The 12339-nt window shown below is 36.7% G+C and overlaps 1 protein-coding gene across 4 annotated transcripts in view; it reads right to left on the bottom strand.

Moving 5' to 3' along the window:
• Positions 1 to 12339, bottom strand: part of PCCA (propionyl-CoA carboxylase subunit alpha) — a 385844-nt gene that overhangs the window by 179345 nt on the left and 194160 nt on the right. For all 4 annotated transcript variants that reach the window (XM_036297141.1, XM_036297140.1, XM_036297142.1 and 1 more), the window contains one exon: positions 676 to 819. In XM_036297141.1, the coding sequence (XP_036153034.1) occupies positions 676 to 819 (144 nt within the window). The remainder of the gene's footprint in view (positions 1 to 675; positions 820 to 12339) is intronic.

Raw genomic sequence — 12339 nt, forward strand, 5'->3', positions numbered from 1 at the left:
TCATGTCTAAAAGTAAAAGGCAGTATGTTTTCTTACATTCCAGCTTTAATAATTTGAAAACAGCATTTTCAGACATTGATTGCTTTATCTGATTTATAGTTATCTTTATAAAATAACATGAAAGTACTGAACTGAGTGTTTATGAGTAAAATTAAAATTATGAAGGAGAAGTTTTATCAAAAGCTTTGCAACTTAAATTGCAATTATTACTTTCATGTAATCATAAGGGATGAACTTTTTAGGAAAAAAAACTGTTAAAAATATTTAAGTAAATATTGAATTAACAACTAATGTGTGCTCAGGGTAAGCTCTTACAAATATGGAAATAAATACTGCAGTTTATTTTGAATATGGTTTGAAACAAGCAAACAAATAAACAAACCCAAGGTGCACTGAAGCATAAGAATATTAAATGCTTTGTTGCCCCTTAAACTGATTGGTAGCTATTTTTCCATCTAGGAAAAATACATGAACATTAATTAAACTCAATCCTTTTAAAATATTTTGAATTATGTCACAATTATCTAACCTTATTTTCTGGTTCAATTCTGGATTGCATAATCAAATACTTGACATGGATTATAAAATCCTAACTTTACTTTGTTATTTAACTATACCTAGGGTCTCATAACTCAGATACAATCACCCTCCTTCCTCCCAACATCATTCATTTACCTCAGCATACACCCGACATTCAACTGCCCAGCCGTTGATGGGAATATCAGCTTGTTTGTGCCTGAGAGGGTAACCCTTGGCAACACGGATCATTTCTTGGACTAGGTCCAGGCCAGTAATGCATTCTGTGACAGGATGCTCAACCTGCAAGGCCAAGATCTGCCAGTCAATAGGTGTAGGAAAAGGTAAATAAATAGAAATAAGCAAGAACAAGCCCAATAATTTCTGGGTAAAATAACGTTAATTACATTTAATCATATTTGACTAAAAACTGAGAGATTGAAATTAAATAATAAACACAATAGCATGCAAAAGTATGATAAGAAAAACTAACAACTAGAAAGTATTTGTAAACTATCTGTATCACTTTTCCCAGTTTTTAACTAGAAGTGGTCCAGCAATGTTTAACACTTTAAATTTCGGTTAATTCATAACCGAAAATAACATATTTAACTGCAGTCCTCAATGTGGCTGATAATCAACCTATTCTGCTACATTTAGCATGGCATCTACAGAGGCAGATTATGATTTTCCAAAGCACTAGTCCAGCCTAAGTCTCACCCACTTGCATGCTTTCACTAACCTGTCCTGACAGGCAACCCGATTAGCGTACTCTTACATCAATGCAGTGTAGCAGAAAGCAGCAGATGGATCCTGCAGGTTGTTTTCCCTCCAGACCTACGTGGGGAGTGCTTAGCATGCACAACAGCAAAACTGAGCCAGTGAAATCACTCTGCTCTCTCAGCAAATTGCTGGTAACTACCTTGGATGATGCTGTCATGGGGATCCCTGGCCTTCCACACTAACACATGGGATACACATGTACAAAAACATGCACTGACAGAGAGGGATACTAACAGGGATACACACCATTGTAAATCTGATCAATAGCTTATAAGTTCCTAAACGGAACTGGGCTAAAATAAAGCCACTTATGGCACCGTTAAAGAACAGATCATCTGTCTCTCACCTAAAGCCTTGAATAAGTTTGAAAATTTTAAATATCTGCTGCTTTGGTATCAATTTCTTTTCTCATAAAAATTAAGTATGTTCTAAACGCACTTCACAATAGTTTCTTTTCCATGGTGTTGTATTTCATACACTCTGACACGGGAAAAGGTCAGTGAACAAACGAATTGTCTTCCCATCTTCAACTACACTAATTGAAGGACAGGATTTAGTCATTATAATAATCCTGAAGCTTATCATAAGCAAACAATGCCATGGTCTTCAAAAAAAAAAAAAAAAGCTTTGTAAAAATAAACAGATGGCATCCATAATTAGCTCTGTGTGTGTTATGAGTTTGTTTACAGTTTCAACAACATTTTAAGACATTTTGACATAATTTTAATGACAAATCATCACTAAAATAAGCATCTAACCTTTGTAAAATAAATGCAGCACTAAATAAAGATCTTTTTAGATAGTATAAAAATATATTTTTGAAAGCAAATTATGGTTTTGTGAGAAATAAGATTCTATAGTATAAATAAGAAAAAATGTAAAGCCTCTCTATTATTGGTAGAAACAAATTTCATGTGAGAAAGCATCACTCCACTCTAAGTATTCAAGAGGTGAACCTACTATGTACCAAGGGCTTTATATTAATCCTATTGACACATCTCTGTTAAGTGAGAAAATAATTTTAAGAGCTAAGTGAATGACTTAATTTCATCTTTCTACGCCTATTGCCCAGAAAGTACATACTATACACTAGGCAATCCTATCTAATAAAGAGGGAATATGCTAATTGACCCTCAGGCCATCGCAAAGATGGTGGCACCCACAGCCAATAAGGAGGGAATATGCTCATTGCTGCCACGCCCTCAAAGATGGTGGCGCCCACAGCCACAAGATGCCGGTGCCCAGTCCCCTCAGTCTTACCGGGGTGGCAGGCGTGCGGCTGCTCCACGTGCCTGCCTCCGGAGACCCCCAGTCCCCTCAGCCCCCCAGCCGCCCAGGGCAGGTCCAAGACTCAGATAATCAGGGCCGGCCGAGGCTTGTGCTGCCGGCAGTGGCAGCAGCAGAAGTGTGATGGGGCGTGGCCTTCCCTTGATCGCCGGGTCACCTCCCGCCCCTGAGGGCTCCCGGACTGTGAGAGGAGGCAGGCCGGGCTGAGGGGCGCCCCCTCCAGTGCATGAATTTTCATGCTCCAGGCCTCTAGTTAAATATAAAATGAATGAGTGAATGGACAGCAAATGGAGAGACATGCCTATTACAAATGGTGGAGGTAGGGCCAGAATTTTTGTCCCTCCCAGCATGTTCTGACCTTCCTGATCTTCCTCATGGAAAAATGTATGTGAAAGCATGTAATAAATATAATCAGCTAGATAATTATGTGCTGTTATCCTTTATAAAGCATATTATTATAAACGTTTAAAGAAGAAAATTAATTATAAAGCTCTGTTTTACCTTCGAAGCCCTCTTAATAACTGTGTAGAAAAAAAGTACATTGGACCCATGAATGGAATACAAAAATGGATCCACTTTAACCCAACAGAGTTATATAACAGAAACATAACAACATTTTACAATCTAAATTAGTGAGCTGCAAGTATTTCAAAATAAAGTTAAGTAGATAACAAATAATAACTGGATACTCAAAGCAAAATCATGACCTACAGAATTTTTTTTAAATATCCACTTAGGTTCAAATATTGTTAAAGTCTACAAAACATTCTAACATGTCTAAATTTTTCAGGTAACAGAAAAATATCTTTTTAAAGTAACACAATGTTAAACCTTTTTTAAAAGAAATTTTTCTAAATACATTTTAATACAATTCCAAAGTTATTAAACAGGAGATATGAAATATTTTCTGTACACCCTGTATTATTATTTTCAGGGATCTTATAAGTGCAACATTGTTTAGATAAACAATTTAGACTTCCCATCCCTGAGAACTTAGAAATAGTTTCCCTCTGCAAGTTGAACTCAACACTTTAGACATCACAATAGAGTGACACGAAAAAACAAATGGCTCCCAGGCCAAAATATTCAATAATAGTTTTTAAAATATCTTTCTAAAAGAAGGGAGGAAGAAGGGAAAATCAATAGAAAGTGAAAGTGGCTAACTGGGACAAAAGGTTATATAAAAAGAAAACAGAGTCAAAGACGGGTGTCTAGTAAGCCAGTAAATTCACCTTGTCCTACCTAGAAGAAGAAAAAAATCTAACTATAAAAATATGATGCTAATAAACATTTATTCTGAAAGCTATTATGTGTGTATGTTGGGGCTGGGTGGGTTCCTGTGTCACTTCTGCCTGGGCAACATTGAGTTAATCTAAGTTAAACAGGCTTTCTTTTTAAGAAAGATTCCTCAAACTCAATCTGCCCTGGAACTCAACAAGAAAAAATATTGTATAGTACTTATTTAACCACACACCTCCTTCTTTTGCAGAGCATCTTTATGGGTTGAGAATTATATAGAACACACTTTCAGAAAAAAAAAAAATGCCTTAAACATTCAAAATATAAAACTGAATTTCCTTATTGTGAACCTATCCTCACCAAACACATTTTTTAAAAAATATTTTATTGATATCAGAGAGGAAGGGAGAGGGAACTAGAAACATCATTGATAAGAGAGAATCATTGATTGGCTGCCTCCTGCATGCCCTACATGGGGGACTAAGCCCACAACCCAGGTATGTGCCCTGACCAGGAACCAAACATGTGACCTCCTAGTTCATAGGTTGACAATCAAACCACTGAGCCACGCCGGCCATGCCAAACACATTTTTGAGAACCTGGTTCATACATAGTTTTATTACCCAACAGAAATGTGTTCTATTTCCAAGAAACATATGAATAAAGGGATCCACTAGATAGTATGATTATATATCAAAGGTTAATATATTGACATTCTAGTATATAAATCTTGTGATTTAGTCAGCAAAAGATGAGAGAGAGAGGAAAAAAAAAAACACCATTAATGTGAGAGAGAAGAAGAAAACAAAGGAGAGGAGGGAGGGTGAAGGGTAGGGTAGAGAGGTAAAGGAGGGAGGAAGGGAGAAAGGTAGGATAGAGAGGTAGGAGAGGAAGGGAAGGAGGGAGGAAGAGATGAAGTGAGATGGGGGGAGGACACATGAGAAGAAAATACAAAGGAGTAAGCCTTACAAAATTAGAATTCCTGAATCCTCAAAGGCAAATTACTGATTGGGATATATTCATCAAGGTATGCCATCCTGCAGGGTCTATTAATAGCTGATAAGTCAATTTGTACTGGCAATGCCCCATCTCACCATGAATCTTTTGTTCAAACTACAATCACCAAATGTCATGTTATGGGACGTAATCATACTAAAGGACTAGAACAGCAGTGGGCAAACTACGGCCCGTGGGTCGGATCCGGCCCGTTTGAAATGAATAAAACTAAAAAAAAAAAAAAAGACCGTACCCTTTTATGTAATGATGTTTACTTTGAATTTATATTAGTTCACACAAACACTCCATCCATGCTTTTGTTCCGGCCCTCCGGTCCAGTTTAAGAACCCATTGTGGCCCTCGAGTCAAAAAGTTTGCCCACCCCTGGACTAGAATGAGTAAGCACTCTTCATGCCACATTAGATGGTCACAATCAGCTAGCTGTTTATAGGTCTATTTGCTATTTTAATTTATCTTTTTCATCACCATCAAGTAGTCGCTATTGTCAGTGTTTGTGTCTAGACGGTTGTCATCCCCTCTTACCAATCTGTTGTTTCAAATGTATTTCCCAAAAAATAAATAACTGAGCTTATCAAATGCAATGAGGTAAATTAGGTTTTGCTTCACCTCTGAGTTTTTTTTAATCCACATCCAAGGATATGTTTATTAATTTGAGGGAGGGAGAAACATCTATGAAAGAGAAGCATTGCTGAGTTGCCTTCTGAACACATACCAACCAGGGATCAAACCCACTACATAGTTATGTGCCTTGACAGGGAATGGAACCCACAACTGTTTGGCGTATGGGACGATGCTCCAAACATCTGAGCCACCTGGCCAGGGCTCACCTCTGAGTTCTTACTGTATCAAATTTCAATAGTAATGAATAATCTTTCTGGCACTGTGTTGTCATTTATCTACCTCCATGATTAAATAAATATACTCATAAATTCTGCCACTGCTACTGTAAACTTCAGCCTTAATCCTCATTAAGTAAAAACTAGGCAGTATCTAAAACTAGTGAGTGAAAGTACAGATATTTCCAGAATCTCAAAGTATATCCATATAAAATACCTTATTAATGACAAAGGGAAAAATAGTAACTGCAGTGGAGAAACCCTAACCAAGCCAGCGCCACCTGTAATGGGATAGACATCACCTGTCTCCTATGTGATGCCCATAGGTAGACAATAACATTTCTGAGGGATTCTTGCCAAAAATGCATAACCTGAATATAATCATGAGAAAAGAGATAAATGTAAAATGAAGGACTTTCTTTAAAATAAATTTCCTGTGCTAATAAAAAGGGACAAAAAATGACTAAGTAATGTTCCAGATGGAGAGAAAATAGTTAGGACAAGTAAATGGAATGCAGGAACCTGAAACAAATTTTCTTTTACTATAAAAAACTAATGAGATAATTGGTGAAATCTGAATATGATCCACAGATTAAATGGCAGTAATATATCACTGTTAACATCTTAATTTTGCTAATGTAAAAGGATTTTCTTGCCGAAGCCGGTTTGGCTCAGTGGATGGAGCGTCGGCTTGCGGACTGAAAGGTCCCAGGTTCGATTCCGGTCAAGGGCATGTACCTGGGTTGCGGGCACATCCCCAGTGGGAGATGTGCAGGAGGCAGCTGATCGATGTTTCTCTCTCATTGATGTTTCTAACTCTCTCTCTCCCTTCCTCTCTGTAAAAAATCAATAAAATATATTTTTTTTTTAAAAAAAAAGGATTTTCTTGATTTTAGGAAATAAAGACCTATTTAGGAGGCAGGAGCACCAGGCTTAAAATTTACTCCGAAATGCTTCAGGTAAAGAAGACAGACGTAGATATATAGAAACAGATACAGATATAAGGATAAAGCAAATGTAAATGCTACTGAAAGGTGTTCAAACATTCTTTGTGATATTTTGAAATTTGCAGTTTGCTGAAATGCGCATTCTGTACATCTGAAATAACTTCAAAATAAAAGTTCATGAAAATTAAAGCAATGCCATTAGTTTTTGTTTTCATTTTATAAAAATTTTTTAAATAAAGAAAACTGACTTGATCAACATTCTTTACTTTTCAATCAAAATATTCCCATTGCATTAAATGAAAATAATCAGCAGATAATCAAGCAGATAATTTGTTCAATATATTACCTCTGACTTAAATTTTTAAATATTTTATTGTGTTACTTACCTAGTAATTCCTAAAATTTTAATAGGTGACTTGGTAACAGACAAGTACTCCTCAAACGAAGCAGTATTTAATTGCATACTTAACTTCAAATGAAAATTAACATTGAGGGCAGTTTAAAAGAGGAAAGTTACAAAGAGTGTGGAGAGAAGTCATATTGATGAAATATGTGTTAACGTGGACATTACGGGGGGGGGGGGTGATAAAAATATTCAAAGTTCCTTAAATGGAGAGATATTTGGTTGTAATTATTTTTCAAATGGTGAGCAGTGGGCCAATTGCTTAGTCAAAACAGAAGCTGTCTCCAAAAGTGGAGTCTCATTGTGCATACCATAACCAACATCTCTGCACGGCACTAAAATTTACAAATCCCTCCATCTGTGCAAACTTGTTTCTCAACACTCCACTGTGGCTTTACAAAGATAGAGGAGGCATAAAGTGAGTAAATATTAAGCAGTACTAATATTTAAATGTTATTTTTTAAGTTAATAAAATTTTAGGTAACATCTTTATTAAATACATCAAGTCTAAACTGACATAGTACAAAGAGTTAGTTGGTAAAAGCTATCTTTTGTAAGCAGAACTTATTTGATTCAACTCAGCAAAGCAGCTGAGGTAATTACACAATAGGTGTAATTATCTGTTGAAATATGAGGAAATTGCCCTGTTACCCAAAATTGAGTTTCATATGGCATTTGGCATAACAGCTAGCTTTTTAGTTTGTTATTTCAGCCCAAAAGGATAACTGATGCCATTATTTTTGGTTCTGCTTTTTTGGTTCAGAGAGATTCTTGGTCCAGAATAGAATCTAACATGTGCCTATTATAATTCTAAAGCTTTACCTCCTGAGAATACAGGGCTTCAAAATAAAGATCTAAAGTTATTAGATTTTGATCCACAGAATTCAAAGATAAAAAGCATGTTGGGAAATTGGCCCCAACTCACCTTGAAAATAATGGCTATATTAAAGAGTGGCTATGCAACAGAATTAATTCTACTATAACTAGAGGCCCAGCGCACGATATTGCGTGGCCCCACCCACCTGCGTGTGCCCCCCCCACCGCTCCAATGACTTGCAGCCCCCCAACATGCCCGCTGCGCTCACACCTATGCTCGCAGCCACGCTCACAGCCACGCTGTCTCGTCCTGCCCACCCGCCTGACAGCCGCCAGCCTTGCTGCGATCAGAGTCTGTGGGCCGCAGGGGAGAGCCCAAGAGGTGCTCCATGCACCTCATGGTGACCAGTCATTTGGTCATTTTGGTCGTGATGCCTCTTGGCCTTTTATTATTATGAAGTTTCCCTGTTGACCCCAAAACAAATAATAAACTGAAGAGAAGAGAAGAGAACTATTATGGGCTGAAATGTGTGCTCCGCCACCACCGCACCCCTCCCCCGCCATTCACATATTGAAGTCCTAATCCCTAGTACTTCAGAATATAACTAATATTTGGAGATAGGGTCTTTAAAGAGGCAATTAAATTAAAATGAAGCAAATAGGGTGGGTCCTAATCCAATATGACTGGTATCCTTAGAAAACATCAGGACACAGACAGTACAGATAAAAGACTATGTGAAAACACAAAAAGACAGCCATCTGCAAGCCAAAAACAGAGGCCTCCAGTAGAAATCAATCCTGCCAACACTTTAATTTTAGACTTCTAGCCTCCACAACTGTGAGAAAAAAAATATCTGTCGTTTAATCCATCCAGTCTATGGTATGTCTTACAGCAGCCCTAGGAAACTAACACAGGAACAAATTTGAAAAATTAAAACTAGGTAAGAGTCCAGAACTCAAAGACACCAAAATAGTTTACAATATGCTTTTTCTTTTATCCTCACCCAAAGATATGTTTATTGATTTTAGGGAGAGCAGAAAAGAGAAAGGAAGAGAAACATTGATCAGTTGCCTCCCATACGCGCCCCAACCGAGAAACCCTCAATCTAGGTATGAGCCCTGACCAGGAATGGAATCCCACAAACTTTTGGTATTCAGGACAATGCCCCAACCAATGGAGCCACCCAGCCAGGACTACAATATGCTTTAAAGCAAAAACCTAACTGAAATTGCCTGACAAGTTTACCTACACCTTTGATAATGTAAAAGAATTTTCTTGATTTTAGGAAATAAAGACCTATTTAGGAGACAGGAGCACCAGGCTTAAAATTTACTCCGAAATGCTTCAGGTAAAGAAGACAGACGTAGATATATAGATACAGATATAGATATAAGGATAAAGCAAAGGTAAATGCTACTGAAAGGTGTTCAAACATTCTTTGTAATATTTTGAAATTTGCTGAAATGCACAATTCTGTACATCTGAAATAACTGCAAAATAAAAATCCATAAAAATTAAAGCAATGCCTTTAGAGTTTTTGTTTTTATATTATAAAACATTTTAAAATAAAGAAAACTGACTTAATCAACACTCTTTGGTCTTCAATCAAAATATTCTCATTGTGTTAAATGAAAATAATCAACTTCTTTCCTTCAACTTTCTAATAAGATTCAATAAATATTACGGAAAGTATAACATACCCTTCTTTATATTCTCAGTTTCCTAGGAGTTTTATGCCAAATATTCCAGATTATCCTAGATCTACTTAAATCCAGCCAGTCTAAGAACCATGGCCTCTGTGACTTTAAATATAATAAAAAAAAGGTCAAATTCAGCCCAGATCTATAATGTCCAACATGTGAGTGGATAAGTAAAACATGATATCCATGCAATGAAATAGTATTCAGCAATAAAAAAGAATGAACTACTGAAACACACTACAGTATAAATAAACCTAAAAAACATGCTAAGAAAAAGAAGTCATTCACAAAATACCACACATTATGATTTAATTTACATAAAATGTCTAGACAAGGCAAATCTTTAGAAACAGAAAGTAAATTAATGGTTGCCTGGGATGGGGATAAAAAAAGAGAGTGACTATAAATGTGCAGAGGGATCTTCATGGGGCGCTGGAAATGATCTACAATTGTATTCTGCTGTTAGTAGCACAGCCCTATACATTTATGAAAACTCACTGAGTGACTTGTTGCCTTAGTCTGTAAGGGCTGCTATAACAGAATCATATAAATTGAGTGGCTAACAAGTAACAGAAATTTTTCTCTTATAGCTCTGGGAAGTCCAAAATCAAGGTGCCAGCCGATTCAGTGTCTGTTGGGAGCCACTTCCTAGTTCATAGACATCAGTCCTCTTACTGTGTCCTCACCTGGTAGCAGAGGGATGGTTGTTCTCTGGGGTCTCTTTTATAAGGGCACAAATCCCATTCATGCGGGCCATAACTTCATAACCTCATCACCACCCAAAGTCCCCACCCCTAAATATCATCACATGGGGTGGGGGGGTGGATTATTGGGGGAGATATGTTTCAACATATGAATTTTGGAGGGAAGGGATACAAACATTCAGTTTACCATATTTGTATATTTAAAATAGGTGAATGTTATGAAATCCAAATTACACCACAATAAAAGTTTTTTTTCAATATGTTAATACAGAGTTATTTCCATTTATTCAAATTCTCGTGAAATTTAGCTCCTATGTACTCATTGGTTCTCAGGAAGCTACTGAAAGATATACTCCAGGGGTAAAAAAGGGAATAAACCAACTGTGTTTAAGACAAAAATCCAGGTCAAAAAAAGAAAAAAATATTAACCAATGTCACCTCAATAATATGTATGCATGCATACAAGCATAACCCATGGACACAGACTTGAGGGCATGTGCTGGGGGGTGGGAGTGGTCGGGGAGAGGTCAATGGGGGGAAAAGGAGACATGTAATAAGTACTTTCAAGAATAAAGAATTTTTAAAAAAAAAAAAAGGAAGGAAGGAAGGAAGGAAGGAAGGAAGGAAGGAAGGAAGGAAGGAAGGAAGGAAGGAAGGAAGGAAATAAATCCAGGAGAAAAGAAATCCAAACAAGAAAACTAAAGGAAATCCTCAGACAAGAAGAGTACATCTCAGCTAGAAAGCCAAGATGCAAATGGAGACAGCAACCAGGCTAGACTACTAGTATAGCAGGTCAAAGAGAGCTAGGATTTCTACAGAATGGTGAGTGACAGAAAACTCAATGTGTTCGGATATAATGAAATACAGGGCAAGTCTGTAGATAAAGCAGTGATAAACATATGGAAAATTAAGCCCCACCACCTCATAAAACTAAATAAAACAGACAACTTCTAGCTACAGAGAAAACAAAATGGTATAGGAAATGAAAGTAATCTTAGGTGACAACATGGACCACTGTGAACAGCATTCACACTGTGGTCATAATAAAATACAAACATTGAGCTAACCCCAAGCATGACAACAAAGTGATAAGAGAACGGGAAGTGTGCATCTGTGCAGAGTGTGGCAGGCGGGCAATGACATACGTCCACTTTCACAAAGGGAGGGCTGATAAAAAAAAAAAAAGAAAAGAAAATCCAGGACCAATATAAATGTTCCTAATAAAAAGATATAAAAAATATTAAAAGAATCAACTAACGTTCTTAAAATTGGTCATAGCCAGGGGAACAGCTCCCTGTGAGAGGAGGCCATCACCGTCCCTGCGTAAAGGCAGAGACGAGCTTTCTCCAGCCTTTTCCTCCAGCAGCAGCGCTGGCTGCTCCTGCACAAAACTGACGTTCCCCACATCAATTCAAAGAGCCTCTCTCTTCCAAATGATTTCTCATTTCTCCTTTACTTCTTTGCTTTCTGTCTTTTGTTTTTTTTCTGTGAGTTTTGGTAGTTACTCAATAGTTGGTATTGGGTCAAAAAACCTGTAACATGTTAATTCAGCTGTTTCAAACCCCATAATTTTATACTCGAGTGGAAGTTCTTGAAATATAAGAATAACCTGATCAAACATCTAAGAATTCAAAGAATACATTACCCATGGATATCTTTCAAAAATAAGTCCTTGATTAAAAAATAATAATAAAACACAAAACCTAACCATGAGGTGAATCAAAATGAAGAACTGATTAACCTAGAAGCTATAGCACTGATGACCATGAAAACAAGTTAAAATACAAAAGTAACATGAAAACACTGGGAGACTCATGCTTACAGAAAAGTAATGTTACAATAATGTAAAACTAATAATAAAAACAGCAACAATGGAAGACATAAGAAGGAAAGATAGCAGGCTTAAATATAAATAATGCCAATTTCCATTCATTTTTGCAAAAGAGAAACAATACATTCTTTCCCACCGGGATATGAAGAAATACCATGACAAATGGTTTTTATAATCATTTTTCTTATTAAGAACATCCTTTAGAAATTAATATCTCTGTGAAAAATTAGAAACATTTATCTAATAGTCCAGTAAATTC

The sequence above is a fragment of the Myotis myotis genome, unplaced genomic scaffold (genome assembly GCF_014108235.1).
Source record: "Myotis myotis isolate mMyoMyo1 unplaced genomic scaffold, mMyoMyo1.p scaffold_m19_p_3, whole genome shotgun sequence".
In the NCBI taxonomy this organism is placed as follows: Eukaryota; Metazoa; Chordata; class Mammalia; order Chiroptera; family Vespertilionidae; genus Myotis; species Myotis myotis.